Raw genomic sequence first — 27,703 nt, 5'->3', positions numbered from 1 at the left:
GTTTCAGTCCCAGGTGGTCTCCTTTGGTATTCCTAGTTGATCCGGAAGAGGACCATCACTCCTTTTAAAATATCTGTTTATTCTTTTGATTTTTCAGGTTTAGTTTCTGTCCCTAAGAGTATTTCCTCTGCTTCCCCCCACACACCAGTTATACTAATCAAATACATTTGTAATTGACTAATAGATAAGGTTACTGTAATTCTCATTTGGAAAACCTCATGAATGAATGTGTGATAATGTAAGTTTGCATTCACTTAGACTGAGTAGAATGGATGAGAATTCAACCTTTCTTCAATCCTTATACTTGCATTTTTTTTTAAGAGGGAGTCCACAAATGAAGGGGACACCACATTTTAAGGAAGAACAGTGTGCTCCAGCATTGAATTTAGAGATGAAGAAAATACTGGATTTGCAAGCACCCATCATGAGGTACAGTAGTTGGTTAAATTAGGATTTTTATGATGAAAATACTCTATGTAGTTGGTTAATCACATGACCAATAAAGAAATTGATTTCTTCTTATTGAAGATGACTTTTAAAATGCTTGATATTAATTCTTAGAAAATGAAATTTAATGAGTAGTGTATTCTACATTATTATAAGGTGCTGTGTATAACAACAGTAACACTATTTAGAAATTTATATTTTTGATAAGGCATAGGATTGTGTGAAGGATATAATATTGTCCATATAATTTTAAAAGGTACTAATAAAAAATACATGGGTTGAGATGAGGAGAAAAGTGCCTTCATTTTCAAAACCTCCATAAGTTTTTGAGAAGTATATTTATACTTGGAAGGAATTTAAGCTTTCCTAGAATTTCAGATTCTCGATTAATGTATAAAGTTACTGCATAGCTAAACTGTAGATAAAAGCAGTTGATTCTAAATTTGTTACTTCCTTACAGTTTTCAGTCTGTGTTGGAAGATCTCTTAGTTGCTACTTCTGATGGACTTCTTCATCTTATTCACTGGGAAGGGATGACCAATGGAAGGAAAGCCATTAATCTTTGTACAGTACCCTTTTCAGTGGACCTGCAGTCATCTAGAGGTAGTTATGCTTTTTACATGGCATTTAATGTCTATTGTAATTTAGTCACATTTTTCCATCAATCAACTTTGATTTTTTTACTTAGGAATTATACAAGAGGGGTATGTATATCTTACAAAATAGACTAATCATTTAGTGTTGTTTAGTCACTATTTTAGCCCTTTTAGTGATCCTTACTGTATTTGCATGTAAAATTTGAGAAAACTATTTAATAAATTTGTATTCATATTTTATGTACTCTTTTTTTTTTTATTAGCTGGTCCACTCCTTGGCTTTTCTGATGTGCATGTAAGAGACATGGAATACTGTGCCACACTTGATGGTTTTGCTGTTGTGTTTAACGATGGTAAAGTTGGATTTATTACACCAGTGTCAAGTAGATTTACTGCAGAGGTATGACTTATCTGTTTTGAATGTTTATTTTCTTCACTAATTATTTGTTATTAAATTCTTGTTTGCTTCATTCATATAATATTTTCATTGTTGAATTTTTAATTGAAACTGTATTATAGTTTCATTAAATATGTTGAAGAACAATGATAGCTCCTGTCATCTTGCCTGTTCTTTTTATGCCCAATTTCTGTTCCCATAGACAGCTAGATTTTATATCCTTTACTGGCTAATTTTGATGTGCGTCTCTACTGATGAGTATTTCCTTCAGTTTCTGCTTTTATACTATGTTCATTGACTTCCATTGTAGAGAATCATCATTTATTTCTCCCTTTGCTATTTTTACTACTTTACACATTCTTCCTATTTTTTCTAAGTTTACTATTATTATTATCATTATTGTTATCATTATTATTACTATTTTCTTTTTTATTGTCACCGTGGTTATCACTGGGACTCAGTCTGCACTATGAATACATTACTCCTGGCAACCTTTCTTCCCCCTCCCTCCCCCTCCCCTTCCCTTCCTCCCCCTCCTCTTCTCCTCCCCCTGCCTCTTCTCCTTCTCCCTCTCCTCTTCTCCCCCTCCCCCTTCCCCTTGATAGGGGAGAAGAGAGCCTTGGTGTATGTTTGGGGAGGGTGGGTAGAGAGAAAGAGAAAGACACCTGCAGACTTGCTTCACCTTTTGTTAAGTATCCCCCTGCAGGTGGGGAGCAGGCACTCAAACCCAGGCCCTTGCACATGGTAATGTGTGCAGTCAACCAGGCATGCCACTGCCTGACCCTCATAGATAGATTTTGATTAGATTGTTATTCATTGTGTATATTGTTCCTGTGTTTTAAGACTCTGTTATCATGATTATTTCTCCTTTCCTGAAGATCTTCCTTCCCAATGGGAATTAATAGCTGTTCTTTATATTCATTTAGTTTTCTCTGTTTGTAGTGCTAACTCAGGCTCAAACTATTTGCAAGTAATCTAAATTGCTTCTTAATTCTTTTAAACACTACCTATGCTGTTACAATGCATACTTTTACACAGTTGTATTTCTGGGCTCTGTACCTTTCTCATTAAGATATATTTTAGGCTTTTATGGTAGGAGACCCTTCACAGTTAATGGCTTATTAGTAGGTAGTTGGTTAATACATGGATTTGGTTGTTATGATAGAGACCCAGAGTAAACATTGAAATTCACTGAAAGCTCTGTGGGCTTTGGACTATGTTTTCACATTTAAAAATCTTTTCTCGTCTTTTTATATCTAATGTTTGTTAATGAGTCCTACTTTCCAGAGAACATAGAATTGACTGGTCCAAAAATTCTGGAATTTGAGTTATGGAAGAGTAACTAGAATGTCGAAATTTAGGATATAGACTTTCACTTGTCCCTATTTTTGGTGTTTTCCCAAAACCACTGATTTTGTTTTGTTTTTCACCAAAGAAAAATCTTAGTTATCTGTCAAAGTAAAAGTATGTAGTATTTTTTAACTGCACATATTGGGAAGGGGCTTTGGAAAGAAGACAAGCTTTGAGCTGTTCTTACTGTTTTAAGTTCTCCCTAATTCTAAAAGTAGCAAGAGAAAAAGCAAAGAATCACATGGGAGGGAATTCTCCATAGGACTATCAGCTTTTTTTTTTTTTTTCTCTCAGTAGAAATACTAAAGGCCAGGAAGGACTGGCATAATTAAATATTAAATGGGAAAGCTCTCTACCTAAGAATACTTTACCCACCTAAGGTATCCCTTAGACCTGAGGGAGTGATGAAAAGCTTTTCAGATAAACTACAATGGAAGGAGTTTATTACCACTAAGTTGATCCCTTTGCTAAAGTGACTTTGAAAAAAAGGAAATAGTGAATGATCTCACTTATATGAGGTGAAGAAACAAAGCAGGGGAACAAGCAAAGTAAAATAAAAACAAATCTCTAGACTAGGTCTACTCCAGAACTGACCTTACCAAAGAGAGTGTTGGGAGTATGATGGACACTAATAGGCTACAAGGTAGAGAAAGTTCACTAGACTTTGTTAGAGGGATGTTTAACAAGAAGCAGGGTATGTTGTGGTAACATACTTTGAAGAGATATGAAATTGTATTTCTATTACAGTCTTTAAACCAGTTTTATTTCATAAACAAAATAAACTGACAAGAAAATAGAAACAGACAACCTAATGAATGAATCTATTCTGTATCTGCATTTAGATTTAAATAACATGCTAACTTAATAATGTCACATATCTGTTAATAATGTCACATATCTGTTGAATGCTAGTATTTGTTTATGTGATTTCCATGTATCAGTATATGTTCTCATTTAATCTTCAGAACCACTTAAGGGGTAAGGAATAATAAGATAAAAAAGCTGAACCTAGAAAGGTCAATTTATTATTTCAGTAAGTGGATATAGGCTGAGATGTTTTATGTCAAGCCACCAGATATCATCCTGTTAACCACTATACTGCAAGCAACAAGAGAATAGGAAGCATTTTGCAAATCATGAGACATGATTTCTAGAGGATAGATATAACATTTTCTAGTTAGGTGCTGTGTGCAAGGTGTTAGATATAACTTTTACTATCTGGAGATTTTTGTTATAACAGGAAACTTCATCTAATTAGAACTTAAAGATCAAATATCCTTTTTCTTTGTAATCAATAAATAGATTAACCAGCAATACGCCAAACTTATTGGGGAATGATTATTTGTGAAATTGATGTTTTAGAGTGATTTAAATTTAGGTGGTAGTTGTGATGAGGAAATTTCTTAGCCAGATAAAACTGAGACAGTATGTTTATTGAAGGGGAGTTATATTAATGGTACCATATCTTAGAGGACACTTTTTTAAACCTTAAATATTTCTCTGTGTTATAGCAGCTTCATGGAGTTTGGTCACAAGATGTTGTTGACGGGACTTGTGTTGCAGTAAATAACAAATACCGACTAATGGCATTTGGCTGTGCAAGGTAATTGATACAGACTTCTGCATTTTATGAGTTATTGCCAAAAATAATTTACTAATATACTTGAAAGCATTTTCAAGTCTATTATAATTTTTTAATGAGTCTTAATATGAAGTCATCTTATTAGATTGAAACCAATTTTAAGGGCATATTTTGGAAATTGAACACTTTAATTTGTCTAAGTGAGCTTTTCTTCAGTGGTAGGAAATTAATTTACAAGTTAAAAGACTCACTTAGCTATTATTAAAAGAGAATCATGAAAATAGTTTATTTTTCTTTTAAAAAATCTTTTTAAGACATTTGTTACCTTTGATTTATTGAGTCTATCTTTGTTAATGAGTAAATTTTAAGCTAACTCAACGTCAGTTTCTTTCTTTTATTCAGATAACACAAGTTTTAGAAGGGAAATTGAATACAGATTATTTATTCAAGTATTGGATTGTCTGCTATGTACTAGGCAAAATAGTAAACACTTAGGGTACATTAAAAACAGCAAAGATATCTGACTCTTACAGAGTTGATATTTTACCTCAAATAAGATTGCATCGACACTTAGAGTAATGCTTTGTAATGTGTATAGAGCTTTAGCTGATAAAATGCTTTCTTAAATGTAAGTTTCCTTTGTGCTCAAAATGAGGCTTAGGATTTTACATCTAATATAATCTTCTGTATCAAGTATCAAATTCTTTTTATTAGTACACATAATACAAATTATAAATTGCTACTTTTTATATAGTCTAACCTCTTTGTAAAATGAGAAGTCTTCATGCTTAACACTCTGCTTCTTACTGAAGAGATATTATGGAAATATGAGCCAATATAGTATAAGAGGCAGGAAAAGCATTTTTTCATATTATACGACTTGGTCATATTTTATTTAGAAATTTTACATGTGTTCGCAAGTATATTTCACCTATAATTTTTCTAGCTATCTGAGCCTAGAATTTTTTGATTACTGACAGAGTTCAGTTTTTTAAAAGATTTAAATTTTCAGACTTGTACATCATTTTAGCTATGTATAATTTTTTTCTTCCATGCAAGGGGTAGAAGACACCCACCGCCTAGGGACTGAACTGATGTCAAAGCCTCTGGCTATCTGTCCTGGGAATTGGGTCACTGAGTCACAAGGGACAGGATCCCAATCTCTTATAGCATCCCACAACTGTATCTTGGCCTGCCAGTTTCCAGTCTTCTACCGCCACAGTGACACAACACTCCTCCCCTCCAGCTGTTCTATTGACTAAGCCTTCTATGGTCCCTCCACAGTCATACTCCCCCACTCCACTCCATGTTCACACTCCCCTTTATGATCAATGCCTGTAATTACCAATCTCCCTGCAGTTACCTCTCTTCCTGTGGTGAGTCCTTCCTTAGGAGCCCCATTATCACCCTGTGGTCAACGTCTTATGTCTCCTTGTGGCCCTCCCGTGATCACCACTCCTCAGTGTTCCCTCATGGTGTCTCCCTTCACAACTACCTCTGTGGTCTCTCCTCTGAGATGTCTCTGAGGTATCTTTGAGGCAGCTGGTAGTCACTCCCTCATACTCCTCCCCCTTACTCCCATGACACCACTTGCTGTCCCAGTTGAGAGAAGGAAGTTGGGGGTCAGTATGAGAATTCCCTTCCCAATGAACAGTCTCACCTCTCAGGAGCCCTGTGAAGAGGCTTCCATGAGGAGACCCCTGTAAAGGTCCCCCCAACACCCTGTGGTGTACAAATTTCACTCTGGCACCAGCACCCAGTCAGATGTCATTGGGGTTGCAAGAAGAAAAGTTGTTCATGTTTCCTGCCAGGTAACTGCTCCAAGGTCTCACCTGATTTGCCTGCCATACACATTCCTAGTAATGAGACTGCCCCCACATGCACGGAAAGGGAATCCCACTCACCACATACTCCCAGGAGAGAAGGAGATCCCTGCAGCTCTGCTTTACCACTGGTGAAACAGCCCTACAAGCAGGGACTGGGTGCTTGAACCAGGGTCTTTCTTTACACACAGTAATGTGTACACTCAACGGGGTGCATCACTACCTGGCCACCTTAGTACTATCTTATAGTGGAGTGTCTGATTGTCAGGTAATGTGGAAAGATAACTTTTGTAGGCATTGCTTTCTGACTAAGATGGCATAACAGTTCCTGTGTGGAAGAACCAAGAAAATGAACAAAAAATATCAAAGTATTTTAAATTAAAGACTTCTCAGGCCATAAAGAAGAGTGATTTCTGAAAGATGTTAAATATGAGACACTGCCCTAGATCTTAATACTTTGAGAAACATTCCAGGGCACAGCACCACATTGGGAGAAATAGGGCTTAGCAGATACCCTGAGCCAAATGTGTGATAATGAGAATCTTGGGAGGTGAAGTAGGAATCACAGGACAAATACCAGAGAGAAGAAAATAGCATTAAAGGAGAAGTCTTTAAAGCTGTAAAGGTCATTTTTGAATATTAAACTAAAACATAGAAGACAGAAAAGACACAGCTCAAGTTCTGCAGAGGAAAGTAGTAAAAGCAGTTACTTAAAATAGAACATGGGGGAGTCAGGAGGTAGCACAGCGGGTTAAGCACAGTGGCACAAAGCGCAAGGACCGGTATAAGATCGCAGTTCAAGCCCCTGGGTCTGCAACCAGAAGGGGGGGGGGGTCACTTCACAAATGGTGAAGCAGGTCTGCAGGTGTCTCTTTCTCTCCCCCCTCTGTTTTCCCCTCCTCTCTCCATTTCTGTCTGTCCTATCCAACCAACAACAATGACAACAACAACAATAATAACTACAACAATGAAAAAACAAGGGCAACAAAAGGGAATAAATAAATATTTTTTAAAAATGGAAAACGGAGTTAGGCAATGGTGCACCTGGTTAAATGCACACATTATAATGTGCAAGGACCCAGGTTCAAGCTTCTGGTCCCCAGCTGCAGGGGGAAGTATTATGAGTGGTGAAGCAGGGCTACAGGTGCCTGTCTCTCTCCCTATCTCTCCCTCCCCTCTAAATTTCTCTGTCTCTATCCAATGATAAATAAAAAAATTAAGAAAATGGAACATGGGGGAAAATAGAGTAAGAAACTGACTAGGGTTATTATTGCATGTATTATACTTAGTCAGTCTTGATTAGTGAGAATATTTGGACCTTACTAAGAATGAGAAGCTGCTGTTAGGAAGTCTTTGACTTCCATCACAAAGTAGATACCTAAGTGCCTGAACATTCTGGTAGTCATAGCCATTATCATCTTAATGTGTGTAAAAGCACCATAAGACTTTAAAAAATATTTATTACCTTTTGTTGAGTGTATTTGACTTATATAGGGACATATGTATATGATTACATATTTATATTTGCTGTCCATTTCAATGCGTGTGGTTAAGGTTTGTTCATTTTATTTTTTTGTATATATTTTCCCTTTTGTTGCCATTTTTTTTATTGTTGTTGTAGTTATTGATGTCATCATTGTTAGATAGGACAGAGAGAATTGGAGAGAGGAGGGGAAGACAGAGGGGGAGAGAAAAATAGACACCTGCAGACCTGCTTCACCGCTTGTGAAGAAACTCCCCTGCAGGTGGGGAGCCTGGGGCTCGAACCGGGATCCTTACGCCGGTCCTTGCGCTTTGTGCCACATGTGCTTAACCTGCTGCGCTGCTGCCCAACTCCCAAAGTTTGTTCATTTTCTTTAATTTTTTAAAATGTTTATTTGATAGGACAGATACAATTGAGAGGGATAGGGGGAGGTAGGAAGAAATAGACACTTGGAACATTGCTACACTCACTTGTGAAGCTTCCCTTCCTGCAGGTGGCGACCTAGGGCTTGAACCTGGGTACTTGTGCATGGTACTGCCTGTGCTTAACCAGGTACACCATTTCTTGACTCAAAGTTCATTCACTTTAAATGCTAGCATATGACTATGAATATACCACAATCTATTTTTCTTTTTTTTTATTGCTGTACACTCAAAATTGTTTCCACACACAATGCTATAATGAACATTGCACATGTTCTTAATAAACATGAACATTATTATTTCTGGTATGTTTCTACAGGTAGAATTGCTGAGTATCATATGTGCACTTGTTTACATTTATGAGAGTGCTGTAAATTACTTACAAAATGAATTTTATCTAATTTATATTCCTATATACAGGATATAATTATTGTTGTGATGTTGCTTTTATGCATTTGTATTTGTCTTTTTTCACTAAAAACCCATTTTTTTTGTTTATTTTTTACACAGTGGTTCTGTACAAGTTTATACAATAGATAACACCACTGGAGCTATGCTACTATCTCATAAACTAGAGCTTACAGCCAAACAGTATCCTGGTGAGTGCTCTTATTCTTTTTTTATATAATTTTTTAAATATTTATTTTCCCTTTTGTTGCCCATTTTTTATTGTTGTTGTAGTTATTATTGTTGTTGATGCTGTTGTTGTATAGGACAGAGAGAAATGGAGAGAGGAGGGGAAGACAGAGAAGGGGAGAGAAAGACACCTGTAGACCTGCTTCACCTCATGTGAAGTGATTCCCCTGCAGGTGGGGAGCTGGGGTCTCGAACCAGGATCCTAACGCTGGTCCTTGTGCTTCGTGCCACGTGCGCTTAACCTGCTGCACTACTGCCCGACCCCTGCGTGCTCTTATTCTTATAAACTTTTAATGTATAGGTAATATGATCTGCACAGTGAAAGCTGATTTTTTTTTTAAAGTTGAATGATGCATTGACATGTAAGTTAAAACCTAGAAATACTTTGACCCAAGAATTTCTGTGTAGCTATGAAGACAGCACTATATTGATCTTTTCTTATTCTTTCAGGTTCTTGGAATGCCAGTGCTTCCTTTGGTTATCTGTGGACTCATGAGAGTTCTGTTTCTTTGAGTTATATAACTTTAGATTGAAAACCATCCTTGATTATTGGCAGTCATGTATAATCTCCTTGTATCTTTAGAATATCTAAAGATGACCTTCATATATATTTTTTTTCTTGCTTCACTGGCTGATTTTTTAGGGTGCATCCCTTTAAGATCCCTTAGTTGATATAGCAGTTTCCATTCTGACTCCTGAGAGACCTCTTTTGGTTGTGCTTGTATGAAATAGAGTCTATGCAAAGTCTCCTCTCAACATTGTATACCTGTATTTCCAGCCTTTCTCCCTTCCCCATACTTCACCTAACTCTCCTACTCTACTTACCTTACTTAACTCGAGCACTAACTAATTTTGCTTTTGGCTTTCTCTTTTCTTTTGGTTCCAGACCTGCCTTTATTTCTTGGAATTTTAATTCAGCCGTAGAAATAAAGTTTTTGTATTATTCCTTAACATTTTCCATGTGGTTGTGCTGGGTATTGGGCCTGGAGCTTATGAGATCTCTGGTGCACTACCACTGTGTAATATTCCTGACCCAGCTTCCACTTCTTATAAATGATTTGGTCACTGAATTTGCTCTTAGATCTGTTCAATGTTTGTGGTCTTACTGATTACAAATATTCCTAAATGAACAGGGTTCACCTCATAATGTGAAGTAGACTTGCCTTTCTGCTTATTTTGATTTGAGGATGTAGATTGAAAAAAAAAAAATTCTGAAGCAATCCTGAATTTTTAATTTTTCTTTCAATCTCCTAACAGACATTTGGAACAAAACAGGTGCTGTTAAGTTGATCAGATGGTCTCCTGACAATAGTGTTGTAATAGTGACTTGGGAATATGGAGGCCTTTCTTTATGGAGTGTTTTTGGAGCTCAGCTGATCTGTACACTGGGTGGAGATTTTGCGTGAGTAAATAAGATGTATTTTCACTAAAATAACTCCTGTTGTCTCCCAGACAATGCATATACATAGAAATTTAGTTTCCTACATATACTCTTTTGCATATTTGATCCTTACCCCAAAACATTTTGTAAGATGAACTATAAAACTTACTTTAATTTGGGAGTTGGGCAGTAGCATAGTGGGTTAAGCGCAGGTGGCGTAAAGCTCAAGGACCTGCGTAAGGATCCCTGTTCGAGCCCCTGGCTCGCTACCTGTAGGGGAGTCACAGGTGTCTATCTTTCAGCAGGTCTGCAGGTGTCTATCTTTCTTTCCCCCTCTCTGTCTTCCCCTCCTCTCTCCATTTCTCTCTGTCCTATCCAGCAACGACAACGACAGTAATAACTACAATAATAGAACAACAAAGGCAACAAAAGTGGAAGGGATAAATAAATAAATATCTTTAAAAAAAAACCTCACTTTAATTTGTTCAAAATGTATCTGTTCTCCAAATGTCCATCTTTTTAAAAGGAACTTTTAACCCATGAAAAATGCATTTATTTGTTGAACCTCTGTTGTGAATTTGATGACATATTCAAGTAGTTTAGCGTCTAATAAAAGCAGTTATCCATGTACATAAATAACTAGCAGGAAATGGGAAGTTACATTATCTTACTGTGTTAATATAAATTAACTAAGTAGGTTAATAGGAATGGATTTATTTCATATATATATTATTAAGGGGCTTAATGCTTTACAGTACAATTATTGATATATGCATAAAATTTCATTATGTGCCAGGCTCCCAAAGTTTTCTTCTTCTCCTCCCTCCCCAGAGTCCTTTGCTTTGGTGCAGTATACCATGTTCAGTCCATGTTTCACTTTGTGCTCTTCCTCCCCGTCCCTGCTTTATTAAGTCCCCCTAATAAATGAGGTCCTTTGATACTCATCCTTCTCTTTTTGGCTTATCTCAGTCAATATGATGTCCTCAAGGAATTGCTGGGTTGTAGAATAGATCCATTCCCAGTGTCCCCATAAGTTGTGAATTGATTTCTGTCCAATTTATATACTACTCCAGACCTCAGTCCTGACAATATGACCAAGCTTTCCCATACTACATGACACTTTTGTAAAGTTGTTTAGGACTTGAAAGACTCTCTCAGTGATATGAGAATACAATCTTGTATTTCATGCATTCTTGTAGATTTTTTACTTTGAAATATTTCTGTCGTGAAGAAAAAATCAATTTAATTAAAACTGTACTATCTTTAATCAGAAGTCTCTAAGTTTCTGTTTTTCTTTAGCTATAGGTCTGATGGTACCAAAAAAGATCCCCTTAAGATTAACTCTATGGTACGTACTTCTCTAAAAAAACTTACGTTGTATGAAAAACTTTTTTTGTCTCCTTAAATCTTTTTTATTTAGGTCTAATACAAAGCTAGTTTATTCTTAGCAGACTCATCTTATATAATTATTGCTTTGATCAGAGTTTGTCAATCAAGTTGTTATCTAGTTTTAAATATTTTATTTTGGTCTTTCTTACATGTATCCAGCAAGTCCTACCTTTGTAAACATCAGGTCTGTTCAAATCATGCCTTTATTTCTCCAAAATCAAGCCTCCATTTTAATTTTAATTTTTTAAATATCTTTATTTATTTATTGGATAGAGACAGCCAGAAATCGAGAAGGGAAGGGGAAATAGAGGGAGTCAGGCAGTGGCACACTGGGTTAAGCACACATAGCACAGGGATGAGTGGTGAGGGACGTCTGCAGGTGTCTTCCCCCCTCCCCCACCACCCTCTCCCCTATCAATTTCTCTCTGTCCCATCCAACAGCAACAACACATAGCTGCCAGGAACATTGGATTCATAGTGCAGGCACCAAGCCCCAGTGATAACTCTGCAGGCAAAAAAAAAAAAAAGAGAGACAGAGAGGGAGAAAGAAACAAAGATACACCTGCAATACTGTACTGCTCACAAAGCTTTCCCCTGCAGGTGGGGGCTGGGGGCTTGAACCTGGGTCCTTTTTCATTGTAACATGTGCGCTCAACCAGGGGCACCACCACCTGGCCCCTCCAAGCCTCCATTTTCATATGACACAATAGCACATATCTTTCATGATTGCCTTTTTGTTATCATAAACAAAATGCTCATAGGATGTTTTTTCATAGAGAACAAATAATACTTGTGTATTATTTGAGCATATTTGATGTTTTTTTCCAAGATATATGTCAAGAGAGGCACTGTCATAAAAATTCTATTTATTACCTGTTCCCAAAAGTTTTTATAGAAAGCAATGAATTGTAACTTGTCTTTACATTTAAGGTTTTTTCATGTTACATTCCCTCATTTGTATGCCACATTTGTGAAACTAGTGGTTGTGCCACATTTGTGAAACTAGTGGTTGTGAGGCTGTATGCCACATTTGTGAAACTAGTGGTTGTGAAGCTTATCACTATTCTTTTACTCTACAGAGACTTTTTTCTTAAAAAAAAAAACAAAAACAAAAAAAACATGAGTTTCTCCAAGAAATAAAACAATCAGGGTTGCCATATGGCTCCTAGCCTTTCACTACCAAATATTTGATCTCTTCCATACCTGTTCATATTTTTAAGGGATTTTTTTTGCTTTGTCTTTTGCCACCAGGATTATCAGTGCCTACACCACAAATCTTTGACTCCTGAAACCCATTACCCCCTTCACCCCCATTAATTTAATAGGACAGAGAGAAATTGAAGAGGAGAGACAGAGACAGAGACCTGCGGCATTTCTTCACTGCTTGTGAAGCTTCCCCCACTTCAGGTGGGGATTGGGGGCTTTAACCAGGTCCTTGTACACGATAACATATACTCAACTAAGTGCACCACCACCAGCCCCTAAAACACATTGTCTAACAAGCACTTTTTCAGTAACTATTGATTGATTCTTATGAAAACATGCAAGCCTCCTGAGGCTTATATTTCAGTTACAGACTAAGAATTTTGCCATTTTGGTTAACTGGTTTAGCTTTTATCATAGAGAAACTGCATTAAGCTTTGTAATTTTTGCAGTAATTTACAGATACCCTTATTCACTGTTGTTACTGTATTTATGACTTTGGAAAGTAGGAATCATTAATCTTTAGTGACTACAATATTAAACACTTTTTGACCATAGTATTTATTTAACCATACAATATTAAAATCATCTGGGCCTAAAAGACATATAAGTACCTGCAATTTTACTGAAGAAAAAAAGCATATATCCCAAGAAACCCAATAGCTTAGCCAGGCTAATACAACAAAATGGTAGCCTCACCAGGACTGAAAAAACTATAGTTTCATAACTTCCAATTCAGTGTTCTTTGTTCTTTTTAAAATTATATCTGTTTTGTGTGGTTCTTTATCAGCCTTCAAGTAAGTATACTATTTCTCTATAAGGATTTCCTTTGTGCATTGCTTAAAAATGGTGGTATGTTCTTCAAAAAAAAGCATCACTAGGCAGCTTTATCATTGTGTGATTGAATGTCATTATATAAACCTGGGTGGCACAGCCTACTATATACTTAGGCTAGAGGATATAACCTATTGTAACCACTAGCATTACATGAAGTCTGTCTTTGTCTAAAAACATTAAGTGGTGAAAAAGGCAGTTTAATGAGTTAATAGAGAACTTATAACAGTAGGTAAGAATTTCTTTGGATTTGGAGCTAAGATTAGTATGTAGTTTTTTTGTTTGTTTTTTTTTAACACTTCAAGTTAAAAAGTAATTAAGGAGGCTATCTAAGGAGATAGTTAAGATGTAGTACATACAAGTATGATTCCTGCCATGATTTCTCTACTCTTCAGAAGCCATAATTCCTAAATTGTAGGTTACTTCACAATCTGAGTATTTGAAGCTAGAAGATACCAGAATCATTTAATTGCTTTTAATGCTCCATCACTCTTTTCCTTTTTTCTCTCTCCAGAGCTGGGGTGCAGAAGGCTATCACCTGTGGGTAATCAGTGGATTTGGTTCTCAAAATACTGAAATTGAGTCTGATCCCAAGAGTCTAGTTAAACAACCTGGGATTCTGCTATTTCAGTTTATCAAAAGTGTGCTCACTGTAAACCCCTGTATGGTAAGCTTATCTAACTATAATTCTGTTTTAATGTCTTTCATACTTTTTAAACATTAAAATCTTATGTCACAGATAATTTTAATATTCTTAAATTGGCATATTCTTTTGTATATTTTTCTGTGATTTTTGATCTTTTTAATGTATATTAAATTTACATGAAAATTTTATTTCTCAACAGGATTGGATTTAAAAGGATCACAGGCAATTTAAGGGAACTTAATGCTTATACATTTACTTGATTAACATGAATAAAATTTAATCTTTATCTGAATAGCATTTCCCAAAGTGTGGTCTTGTTAGGCCTAGTCACATGAAATATCCATAGTAATTTTACAGGATAAGATAAAGTTCTATTGTCATGTATGTATAAAATAGAGGAATTACATATCTGCAGAGATCTGTCTATTGTAGGGCATCAGACTTTTTAGTATGTTGTTGACAATCCAGGAGTTGGTATATAAGAGGGAATGCTTCCCAAGCTTATCTAATTGTGAACTTGAAGTAAATATGTCAAATAAATTGTGTCTGAAAACAGTGCCTGAAGTTATAATGTCCTTATTGTTTACTGATTGGTAATTAGCATGCTAGTACTATATGCTGATGATTTGTAATCACATATATGACGAGTATATATCTTAATATCTGTCATCTTTGGGATTTTAAATATTTGGTGTTAAAATACTTCTAATTAAAGGTTACAACATATTAAGAAGAAAAAGAATAGCCTGGATCTCAGATTTCATTATGGTAGCAATGTAAAATGATCTTCAGCAGGAAGAGAAAGAATATCCCTCACCTTGCCCATCCTAAATATTTTAAAAGCACCCTTGATTTGGACTCATAACCTTTCTGATTATGTAGTCAGTGAATAATCTGCCTGTATTGGGGAACACTGGCCTTCTAATAAAAAAAATAGGGCGTAAATCACTAAAAGTCGAAACTACCTGAATTTCCTCTGAACCTGGCACAGTCCTTGGCACTAATCAGGCGGCGTTCCCTAAGTTCTAAATAAGGGCATAGCCTTAGATTACTCTTCCTCATCCCCATGATTTGAAAGATTTCTCCAGCATCTAGTTATCACTCTTCCTAATTCACCCTTCGTACTGTGTGAGCACATAAGTGAACATGCACACTAACTCACTGATTGGATATGCTTTCCTGTCGCTATTCTGAAGTATTTCCTGTAAAATTAAACTGTAAAGAGTAAGATCTTCAGTTTTCCGATAAAACTGTCATTTTTAGGTAGAAATAAAAGATACCACTGTAGCAGTGATAGACCTGGATGTATATTTGGAATCTATATGGTAAGGTAGACCTTATCAAAGATTTCATTTACACTAGGAAGTGATCATTAAAATATTATCCCTAAATATAACAGTGTGTGAAATCATTATATAGTCTTGTTCTCTGTGAAGAAAGTTAGTGTTAGACATTTGGTAAATTTTCTATAGTAAAATCAAATGACTGTCTTAACTTGTACCTATTATTTTTATTGGCTTTTTCCTTTACCCTCTGTTTCCTTTATCCCTCATTTAGAGTAACCAAGAGCAAGTATTGCTTCAGGGGGAAGATCGATTATACTTGAACTGTGGAGAGACCTCACAAACACAGAACCCCAGAAATTCTTCAACACACTCTGAGCGTAAACCTTGTCGAGGAAAGAGCCCATTTGCAGTTGGCGGTTTAGAGTCTCAGGGTCTAAGCACTTTACTTGGACATCGGCATTGGCATGTGGTACAGGTAAGACTTCAGTTACTCGGTTGACTTTGTAATCGGTAAGATAGTATCCAGAGCAGATTTTTAATATTTCATCTGCTCCAGTAGAAAAGTGAGACTCTTTTAACTGTTTGACTGTCATGTCTCTCTCTTGCTTTTCTGTGCTCTTGTCTTGTCTTATTTCTTTCCACTTGATAGTATATGACTGACACACACACACATGCATACACACCTGATTTAAGTAGTGAACAGTTTAAAAATGAAGTTTTAATTTTTGCCCTCTTGAATAAAACTGTTTACTTCTTGTCCTTTAGGGAAAGGGATGCAGGAACATAGCTCTGGATTTTCATTAGCAGATATGTAATGGAAAATGACAACCACAATTAATACCCTGTGTAGGTGACCTTGTGGTCTTAATGAAGATAAATTGAAATAAACTGATTTTGAACCAAAATTGTAGACTTGTGATCAGTCTGCAGATTTTTCTTAGTAAGTCTATTATTATTGTTGCTGTGATTGTTATTATTATTTAGATAAGAGACGGAGAGGCAAAGAAAAAAAGAAATCATTGTACTGAAGCTTCCTTCAATACAGTGAGGACCAGGTTCAAACCTGGGTTGTATACACAGCAAAGCAGCACTGTATCCAGGTGAGCTGTTTTGCCAGCCTAATAAATTTACTATTTATCTTGTCCCAAATGAAATATTCATCCTGGGATAGTTCTTATTTTATTTTTTGATAGATTGTCACATAGCATGGGGATTCTAAATTTTGATAAGCTAAATAAAATTGATTTGAGTAGCTTAAAACTTTTAATTTTCAAATTTTAAGTGTTCCTCCCCTCTCTTTTGAGACCAAAATGCCCAGATAACTTTGGCATCTACTCTTGAACTAGTTTCTCTTAGTCATTTTCTCTTTCTGCAGTTCTTTTTTTCTACATTCTATACTTTTACTTTACTAGTAGTAGCTTACCACAGCTCCATGCTACTTTCAGTTGACATTGATGGAGATGATGAGAAATGGAAGAATGATTATTATATGAAAAACTGAAGGAGTATCGTCTAAATTGACATTTGGTATACACTAAAAAAAATGTATTTAACTTACATTAATTCATAAAATCAGAACAATGTGCATACCATTTTTAAATTAGTAACAATTATTAAATAAAACTGCATCATCTACTTCCTTGACTAAAATTTTCCACTGCTCCCTTCTCTCCTATAGCCATTTCTCTGCTATTTTCATTTCCCCATACTTTGAACTATTCATTCTACACTGACCTAGCATCAATGCCAGTTCTGCCTAGCCAGGTCTGTGTTGCCAGAGAGCCAAGTAGAGCAGAGGATCAAAGAAGGTAGGTCTGGAACTCAAAACTCCATCAGGCAATAACACAAATTGAATTTCCTTCCAGCTCAAAAATTCAGTGATTCTGTGCTTCTTAGCTATCTATTTAGAAGACAAAATTAGCATTGAGTATATGGCTTTAAAACAAAGTAAGTGCTTGTAAGATTCTGTCATTCAGTTATTTAGATGACTAGAATTTTCAAAAAGGATGAACTTAACACCAGCTTTACCTAATTTTTTTAGTTTTCTTATATCTAATAAAAATACCAGCTATATCTCACCATACAATTAAATTCTAAGAGACTCATAGAATTTTTAGGGCTGGAAGACCCTTGAGATCATGTAGTCCAACTGGATTTTATATATGAGACTCAATGAAGTTAGATGACTTGAAAAGGTCACAGAGTAGTGTAGTGGCAGAATTATCCTTTTTATGATATAAATAAAAGTAACAGTTTGACCTACATACTAAATGCTGAATCATATACTGCTGACCTTGAATTAAAGCCTAGAATGTCTCTGTTTGATTTTTTTTTTTTTTTGACTTGCCATATACGTTGTTGGCACTTCAGTCACATGAACCAATGCAGTGTTTTGGTGGCATTTTGAGAGGCTGACTTAACTCACACTATTCATATAATACTAACAATTTACTCTCCAGGCTTTTTAGCCCATAGTAACGATTCCCTGAAGAATCATTGGTCCTGCTTAATTCTCCCCTTCATCAGATGATTTTATTTAGCTTAAGTAGCTACTTTCTCTGGCAAAATGACTTTGTATGATTTACACGTTGTGTGCTTTCTGTACAGCTTGCAGTCCGTTAAATGAGTTCAACTAGTTCTGCTGCATTCTATATGTGCTGATTTATCATTATGTCTGAACCTTCTACCTTATACTTAGTAGCTTCCTAGCCACAGAAGTCTATGTTATTTATGTTTTTTCCTTAGAAAGAAAATAAACACATACTTGTTAAGAGCAGAAATAGTAGCTGTGTGGTAGAAATGATGCTTTGTTCTTAAGTCTAGCTTTCTTAGATACAAGATTTTTGTTGTTTTTAATTTCAACAGTGTTTTGTTGACAGAGCACAAATTATGTGAAATTGTTTTTATAAGAACACATGGTTTGGGGCTGTGTTTTTTCTTGAACTGCCCTTTATTTTCCTTTTTATTTTAGTGATATGTAAGATTATAAGGCGTTAGGGGTATAGTTCCTTACTACTCCCACCATTAAAGTTCTTTGTCTCCCAAGGTCTTAAAGATAGGTTGACTTATTATTATTTACAAGTTCATGTTTTCCAGTTTTCTATGTTTTATATTCTGTATATGTGTGAAGCCATCCAGTAGTTGCCTTTCACTTATTTCACAAAGCATAATCACTTCCAGTTCCATCAGTTTTGTCCCAATGGACATGATACCCTTTTTCTTTTCTTTTTTTAATTGGATAGGACAGAGTTATTGAGAGAGGATGGGGAGAGAAAGATAAGATACCAGCAGACCTGCTTCACTGCTTGTGAAGCTTGCCACTGCAGGTAGAGAGCTGGGGCCTCGAACTAGAATCCTTATTGAGGTACTTGAACTTTGTACTATGTGTGCTTAACCCGGTGTGCTACTGCTTGGCCCCCCACGATAGCTCTTTTAATTTCTGAGTAGTGCCCCATTGAGTAAGTGTCACATAATGTTTATACAGTCATCTGTCAGTCAGCATTTAGGTTGCTTCTATATTTTGGCTGTTGTGAATAATTGAACTGCCCTTTATTTTAATACTGAGCATTTTGGTAATATAAACATTTATTTCTAAAAGGTGCATGGATCATTATCATCCATGATTTTATACTTAATCTGGCAAACTGTTCAGAAATAGTAAGATTCATAGAATGTAGGAGGTAAACACTTAAAATGTTTATATTAGGCACTACATTTGGGAGTTCAACTGAGAAGATTTTAAAAGCTATTTTATTTATAAATGATTTGGTCTTGTTATTACAATATATTTCAAATGTACAAAGTTTGACATTTTTCACAGATCAGATTTACTAGGATAGCTCATTCTCACCAGTTAGATGAAAATAGTCCATACAGGAGGCTAGTTTCAACAGAATGTCTTTAAAGGGATGTAGTGTGTCGATTTAGATTGTTCAAGTGACTGAAAGTACTAAGATTTTAAGAATAAAGATTCTGTTCTCTCGTGGTTTGGGAGATGGCACAGTTGATAAAGAATTGGACTCTCAGACATGAGGTCCTGAGTTCAGTCCCTGGCAGCAAATGTACCAGAGTGATGTCTAGTTCCTTCTCTCTCCCTTGCTATCTGTCTCATAAATAAATAAATCTTTAAAAAATTGTTTAAACTTATTTTGAATTTGGAAAATAAATTGTCTCCTATTTCTCACCCCTTATATATATATATATATTTTTTTTTTGAGGTTTAAAGTATAGTTTCAGGGCAGAGGAGATAGCATAGTGGTTATGCCTGAGGCTCTGAGGCTCTGAGGCCCCAGGTTCAATCCCCCACACCATCATAAGCCAGAGCTGAGCAGTACTCTGGTAAAATAATAATAATAATAATAAATTGTCTCTTACTATAGACATTCTTCAGATTACAATCATGATAAGCTTTAACCTTAGTTCCTACAAATCCCCTGTGGCTGAATTCTATGTCACAATCTACATACAATTTAAAAATACGTGGAAAACATTGGCTTGGAGGATAGGTTCTTTCTATTTTCCTGGGTAGCTGGCTTAATTATATTGGGTTAGAGAAGTCAGGATGCATTTTTGCATAGAAAAATGCATCATGACTTTTCTGACAAGCCAGTACTTAGGTGCATGCTTCTTCAGTTGTCTAGTTATATTATCTTCACTGCCCCACTCACATCCCCCCCATTTTTTTCTCCACTTACAGCTTTCCGACCATTACTTCAGATTACTACTGCTCTGAACTAATTTTACCTGTCTTAGTAAATTTTATTAGTTGACCACATCTGTTATATACAGTTCTATATTTCTATATTCTTTTTTCTTAAAAAAAAAAATTATATACAATTAGTGTGTCTGCTGAGCATTATCTAGGCATGTATCATGACACTATTATCTATAATTATATAAGATACTCTTTCGGGATCAACTAGGAATACCAAAGGAGACCACCCGGACCGAAACAAGACAAGACTAGAATGACCACAGAAACCCAGTAAATCACCCGTGAGTACAAACACGCGTGGCTGGTGACAGAGAGGAGAGAGGGGCCTAAGGAGAGATTAAGTGACTGCTAACAGTTCGACAGTCTGTCAGTGGAGACACCACCTCCAGTCTGCTCCACCAACAAGGGGACAGCTGAAGGGAGGAAAGGACTCCCCAGAGACTCACCAAGTACAACTCTGAGTCTCCATTGCTACTACCCTCAGAATCTGGAGCAGCAACAGGGAGGGACACCAGGGCACAGAGATCTAACCGGGAAACTCAGGAGAAGACCTATACCTCGGTGGCATAGCTGAAGGGCTGTGAAAGTCTCTTTGCATAACCACTGGATTATCTCTGCCACACCCTGCTTTATCTCTTGGTCAGGAGTCATTGATTAAGCCAAGAAGCCTATTGATAGTTTAAAAGCCCTCAGGCTACCATAGCCTACAGGGGAAAAAAAAAGGCTTTTACACCACTGAACTCCAACTCAGGGATTGAAAAAACTGTTAACTTATATAAAATGGTTAAAACAACAAGAAAAAATAATGGAGACTCGAACCAGGACAAGAGTCCAGCTAAAAGTCCTCCAGAGGGCGAAGCACAAAACAACGAGTTCAACATCCAAACATTAGCTAAGGAAATAATAACAGGAGTGAGTAAAGAATTTGAAAAAATTGTAATCAGAACTGCAGGAACAACAAATGAGAATATGGAAGAAAATTCTAATAATCTCATGGTTATTAGAGAGCTGAAAGCTGAAATTGCTGAGCTAAGAAGGCAACTAGCTGAACAAGCTAAAACAGTATCAGAGCAGGGCAACAAAATAGATGAACTCCAGAAAGCAGTAGAGGGCAGAGAGAATAGAATCAATGAGGCTGAAGACAGAATTAGCAAGATTGAGGATGAATTAGAGACAACTAAAGAAGAAGTAAGAGATCTCAAAAAGAGATTAAGAGATGCTGAAAACAACAACAGAGTCCTATGGGATGACTTCAAAAGAAACAATATACGCATTATTGGCTTACCAGAGGAAGAAAGAGAAGGGGAGGAAGAAAGCGTTCTCCAGGCCATAATAGCTGAAAATTTCTCTAGTCTAGACAACATCAAAGACATAAAGATTCAAGAAGCCCAGAGGGTCCCAAACAGAATTAACCCAGACCTAAAGACACCAAGACATGTCATACTTAGATTGGAAAGGAATAAGGATAAAGAAAGGATCCTCAAGGCTGCAAGAGAAAAACAAAGAGTCACCTACAAAGGAAAACCCATAAGATTAGCAGCAGACTTCTCCATCCAAACACTACAGGCCAGAAGAGAATGGCAAGATATCTATCGAGTGCTCAATGAGAAAGGCTTTCAGCCAAGAATACTATATCCTGCTAGATTGTCATTCAGACTAGATGGAAGCATCAAAACCTTCTCAGACAAGCAACAGTTGAAGGAAGCAACCATCACCAAGCCTGCCTTGAAAGAAGTTCTGAAAGGTTTCCTATAAACAACCAGACCACCACAAATAGAACACATATCAAAACACTCTAAAACTCTACAAGAATGGTGTTAAAATATCTTCAGTCTTTGATATCAATAAATGTCAATGGCCTGAATTCACCTATTAAAAGACACAGAGTAGGAAGATGGATCAGAAAACACAACCCAACAATATGTTGTCTACAGGAAACTCACCTAACGCAACAAGACAAACACAGACTTAAAGTGAAAGGATGGAAAACTATCATTCAAGCCAATGGCCCACAAAAAAGGGCAGGAACAGCTATTCTCATATCTGACATGATAGACTACCCTATGATCCTGCAATTCCTCTCCTGGGGATATATCCTAAGGAACACAACATATCTATCCAAAAAAAATCTGTGTACACATATGTTCTTGGCAGCACAATTTGTAATAGTCAAAACCTGGAAGCAACCCAGGTGTCCAACAACAGATGAGTGGCTGAGCAAGTTGTGGTATATATATACAATGGAATACTACTCAGCTGTAAAAAATGGTGACTTCACCGTTTTCAGCCAATCTTGGATGGACCTTGAAAAAATCATGTTGAGTGAAATAAGTCAGAAACAGAAGGATGAATATGGGATGATCTCACTCTCAGGCCGAAGTTGAAAAACAAGATTAGAAAAGAAAACACAAGTCGAACCTGAAATGGAATTGGAGTATTACACCAAAGTAAAAGACTCTGGGGTGGGTGGGTGGGTGGGTGGGGAGAATACAGGTCCATGAAAAATGATGAATGAAATAGTGGGGGTTGTATTGTTGAATGGGAATCTGGGGAATGTTATGCATGTAAAAAAAAAAAAAAAAGAAGTAGAAACGCAAAGCAGAAATTGACCGAGTTTGGAGTATGGCACCAAAGTAAGAAAGCAGAAGTACACTAGAGTTTGCAGTGTGTACCTCCCTAATACTTCCTCTCCACTTTTCCAAGCTTTGGGACCAGGATTGCTCAACAATTTGTTTGGCTTTGTATGTTAACTCTCTTTTCAGTCACCAGGTTCCAGGTGTCATCAGGATGCCGGCCAGACTTCCCTGGATTGAAGACACCATCAATGTGTCCTGGAGCTCAGCTTCCCCAGAGACCCATCCTACTAGGGAAAGAGAGAGGCAGACTGGGAGTATGGACCGACCAGTCAACACCCATGTTCAGCGAGGAAGCAATTACAGAAGCCAGACCTTCTACCTTCTGCAACCCTCAATGACCCTGGGTCCATGCTCCCAGAGGGATAGAGAATGGGAAAGCTATCGGGGGAGGGGGTGGGATATGGAGATTGGGCGGTGGGAATTGTGTGGAGTTGTACCCCTCCTACCCTATGGTTTTGTTAATTAATCCTTTCTTTAATAAAAAATTTAAAAAAAAAAAAAAAAAAAAAAAAGATACTCTTTCATAAACCATAGTAAGGTTCTGAGCTACTTAAAACTAAAAGCCATTAATTTATTTAGATTTTACATAAGTGAAGTCTTATTTTGTCTTTACTACAAAGAATCTTACTAAATTTGATTTCATATACTTGGATTTTTCAGATGGCTTAGATTTTAAAAATCTAATGGTAGTTTTTTCTCTATGAGCAAAAAGGAAAATAAATTTCAGTACATTAAATCTTCTCTTGTTTCAAGAACAGAAGATTCTTTTCGGTCTTGTTATTTTTCACCCCATACTCACTAGTTGGTCGCGAAAACTATTTAAAATCAGTAGGCTAGCAGAAGATAACTGTCTCAATTAAAGCTAGAATTTACTTAATCTACATGATACCTCACAGAGAATTCATTAAGTTTTGTTTGTTTTTTTAATTTTTATTTATATAAAAAAAGAAAACACTGACAAAAAACATAGGATAAGAGGGGTACAACTCCACACAGTTCTTACCACCAAACCTCCATATCCCATCCCCTCCCTTGATAGCTTTCCTATTCTTTATCCCTCTGGGAGTATGGATCGAGGGTCATTATGGAATGCAAAAGGTGGAAGGTCTGGTTTCTGTGATTGCTTCCCCGCTGAACATGTGAGTTGAGTGGTCGATCCATACTCCCAGCCTGCCTCTCTCCCTAGTGGAGCAGGGATCTGGGGAAGTGGGGCTCCAGGATGCATCAGTGGGTGGGGTTGTCTGCCCAAGGAAGTCCAGTTGGCATCATCTTAGCATCTGGAACCTTGTGGCTGAAAAAAAGGTTAGCATATAAAGCCAAACAACTTGTTGACTAATCATGAACTTAAAGGCTGGAATAGTTCAGATGATGAGTTGGGGGGGGTCTCCATTTTATAGATAGTGGGCCTATTTTAGTTATATTCCAAAGGGCACATGACTATACCAGTTTTTTTTTTTTTTGTGGATCCAAGTTATTGTCTGGGGAGATGATGTCATGGCTGGAAAAAGGACCAAAAAGCTAGATCAGGGAAGAGAGTAACTCCCAAATATGGGGAAAGTATATAAAAATTGTTAACTGTAAATCCCATCGATTTGATCTGTGGCCCATTGTCAGCATAGGAGTGTTGTTTTTTTTTTTGTCTCCATGGTTATTGCTGTGGCTCTGTGCCAGCACTACAAATCCACTGCTCCTCATAGCCATTTTTTCATTTTTACTGAATAGGACAGAGAGAAATTGAGAGGGGAGAGAGAGGGTGAGAAGGGAGAGAGATAGACACATGCAGACATGCTTCACTGCTTATGAAGTGACCTCCCCCCACCCGCAGATGGGGAGCCAGGGCTGGAACCGGGATCCCTGGGTGGGTCCTTGCACTTCATACTGTGTGAGCTTAACCTGGTTTGCTACCATCTGGTCCCCTCATTAACTTTTACTACACTTGATCTTAGCCACAGTGATCCCCTTCATTAGCTTTTATCGCTCTTATTTATAAAAAATACCTTATACACTGATGTAAGAAAGGTAACATGGGAAAATATATCTGCTAGTTATATTGCAAATAAACAGTTGATATGTGTAATATATTGTGTTCTTATAGAACACTAAACATCCCATTTAAAAACCATAGCTTTTATATATTCCATGTATATGGATGTTTGTTCAGAAACAATAAAAACTAACTAGTGGCTATCACTGAGCAAAAATGTTAACAGTAGAAATTTCACTCTATACTTAGTACATGTTTTGTTTAAATTTTTAAAAAATAATTTGCTTTTCAACAAGAAAAAATTTTGTGAATAATAGGAAATATTACCATTAAAAAGACGCATTTGCTAAGGTTGATTTTATTACATGAGATTCTTAGGATTGATATATTATTCAAATCCACAGACCCCAAGTACTGTGTGTTCAGCTGCATAATATTTGCCTGTCCTTGTACTTCTTTAAAAATATGTTGTCAGTCTGTATTTAGCATTTGTTATTTAAAATAAAAACAAGATAGACAAAAGTAAATCCTTTTTTCTGAAAATTTACAATGAGATCGGCAAGATAGGAGAAGTTGGAATTTTGGCTGGTATAAAAATGATAAGTTCTAAGTATTCTGCTCCCAATATCCAGTTTTTTGGGGGCTACACTTTAAACATTGTTAGAAAGATGAATCTCATTGTAATACTAATGTTTTGAATGATTTAAATACACTTTAGAAGTCTTACCAAACTAATGTTATTTTCTGTAGATTTCCAGCACGTATCTAGAGAGCAATTGGCCTATACGGGTAAGTTGTTATTTTATCAGTATTAACTTTCCCTGAATACTTGTTGTAAAAGGCATTCTGGGAATTGAACCTTTTAAAAGAACCATTTCAAAGAGAAATGTTAATACATCATGAATTGTACATTGCTAATGCATTAACATCTATAATTTTGTCAGTTAGGTTATATAAAATTGCTTGGGTTTTTTAATTAGCCAAAATTTATCAGAAGCCTCACTCAGTACTTGGCGTTACACCTCATAAAATATATGTACATGGAAAGAAGAGTTCCTAATTATTTCTTAAATCAGTTTTCAGCTATTGATAAAGTTGGACAGAATATTGCTGTGGTTGGCAAGTTTGGTTTTGCACATTACTCTTTACTCACCAAAAAATGGAAACTTTTTGGAAACATTACCCAGGTTAGTCTTTTTGAAATTTAAAATCTTATGTCTTAGAGTATAAAAACAACTGCTAACATAAGAATGAACTATAAATATAATTTATAAAGTAAACTTTTGCTTGATTACTAAAAATAGAGAAGACATTTCTTTATTCCAAATAAAGAAAAATGAGATATTTTTCAGTGATGTACTGTATCAAAGAATCAACTCTGGGACTGGTGAAATAGCTCACTCAGATATGTGCTGCGTTACCATGTGTGTGACCCAGGTTCTAGCCTGGCCACCACTGCATTGAAGGAAGCTTCAGTGCTATCCCCTCCCTTTGCCTCTGCCTCCCCCTCCTTTCTCTCTCCCTCTTGTCCAAAAAGTATCAATTTTGGTAAAAACTTTGTTTCTCTTCCCTACATTCATCTCCATGAGCGAGACAGACCAGAACATTGCTCAGCTCTAACCTATGATGGTGTCAGGGATTAAGCCTTGAACCTCTGAGATGTCAGAATTGCAAGTCTGCCATACTGTCTTCTATGGCTCATTAGTTGATCATTTATAAAGGAATTCACATTGAGATAGTTGATCTGTTTTTAATCATAGACTACTTTAACTGGAAAATTTACTCTGAATTCAGGTTTAAGTTTATTCTGTGATTAGAGTAAATTTTACCACAGAATTAGAGTTTACTCCCTGCTTGTTTGTGTGTGGTATATATTTGGATAACATACAAACATGCAGCTGGATTTCGCCAGAATTAAATAAAAGGAAAAGCAAGGAAGCTAGCATTTAATAAGTGCCTACTATGATACATTAAGGTACTTTCATAATGTTCTCACTGATCTCTATAGCAGTCCTATGAGGAGTTTTGTTACTGTCTTATTTTAAGAAGCTTGATTCAGAGTTAAGTGACTGGTAAACAGTAAAGTCAGAATTTAGACCAAAGTCTATTGAATGTGGGAATAATGGTGCTATATAGGGTGAAATCATTTTGAATAATATTTTTCCTTGAATAGCATATTTTCTAATTTACTTAAATATTTCTCTTTTAAAATATTTATTTTTTGAATTAATTTATTTAAAAGAGACTTCAATAAAACCGTAGGATAGGAGGGGTACAACTCCACACAATTCCCACCACCAGATCTCCATATCCCATCCTCTCCCCTGATAGCTTTCCTATTCGTTATCCCTCTGGGAGTATGGACCCAAGGTCATTGTGGGGTGCAGAAGGTGGAAGGTCTGCCTTCTGTAATTGCTTCCCTGCTGAACATTGGTGTTGAGTGGTCAGTCCATACTCCCAGCCTGCCTCTCTCTTTCTCTAGTAGGATGGGTCTCTGGGGAAGTGAAGCTCCAGGACACATTGGTGGGGTCGTCTGTCCAGGGAAGTCTGGTCGGCATCATAAAAGTTGTATTTTATTACATTTGAGTTTCACAGGGGAGAGGGAGAGACAGAGAAACCACAGCATCATTCTAGTATGTTGGTGCTGGGGGTCAGACCAGGAAACTCAAGCATGTAACAAGTCCAATGCTCTACCAATTGAGCCATCTCCCCAGTCACCAGAAATAATTTATTTCTTAAAAATAGGTTATGGATCATTATTAATAAAGGTCCTAGAGTAAAGTTTAATTGTGGGAATAGAGAGCATTGTCGATTTAGGAACATTTTACAAGTGTATTTATGAAATTCCTGGCAGACAGCACAAATAAAGATGATTTTTTTTTCTAAATTTTCTT

The 27,703-nt window shown here is 36.4% G+C and overlaps 1 protein-coding gene across 3 annotated transcripts in view; it reads left to right on the top strand.

The window, feature by feature from the left end:
* The window catches only part of RIC1 (RIC1 homolog, RAB6A GEF complex partner 1), a 96,670-nt gene that overhangs the window by 43,777 nt on the left and 25,190 nt on the right, over positions 1-27,703 (top strand). For 2 of the 3 annotated variants that reach the window (XM_007536075.3, XM_016193872.2), the window contains exons 4-14: positions 322-429; positions 908-1,050; positions 1,307-1,443; positions 4,302-4,393; positions 8,611-8,699; positions 9,994-10,138; positions 11,417-11,465; positions 14,058-14,210; positions 15,747-15,950; positions 25,560-25,598; positions 25,886-25,996. In XM_007536075.3, coding sequence (XP_007536137.1) covers positions 322-429; positions 908-1,050; positions 1,307-1,443; positions 4,302-4,393; positions 8,611-8,699; positions 9,994-10,138; positions 11,417-11,465; positions 14,058-14,210; positions 15,747-15,950; positions 25,560-25,598; positions 25,886-25,996 — 1,270 coding nt within the window. The remainder of the gene's footprint in view (positions 1-321; positions 430-907; positions 1,051-1,306; positions 1,444-4,301; positions 4,394-8,610; positions 8,700-9,993; positions 10,139-11,416; positions 11,466-14,057; positions 14,211-15,746; positions 15,951-25,559; positions 25,599-25,885; positions 25,997-27,703) is intronic. The other variant, XM_060199310.1, reaches the window with a different exon arrangement.

This window comes from Erinaceus europaeus, chromosome 10 (genome assembly GCF_950295315.1).
Source record: "Erinaceus europaeus chromosome 10, mEriEur2.1, whole genome shotgun sequence".
Lineage (NCBI taxonomy): Eukaryota > Metazoa > Chordata > Mammalia > Eulipotyphla > Erinaceidae > Erinaceus > Erinaceus europaeus.
This window is presented reverse-complemented; position numbering and strand designations above follow the sequence as displayed.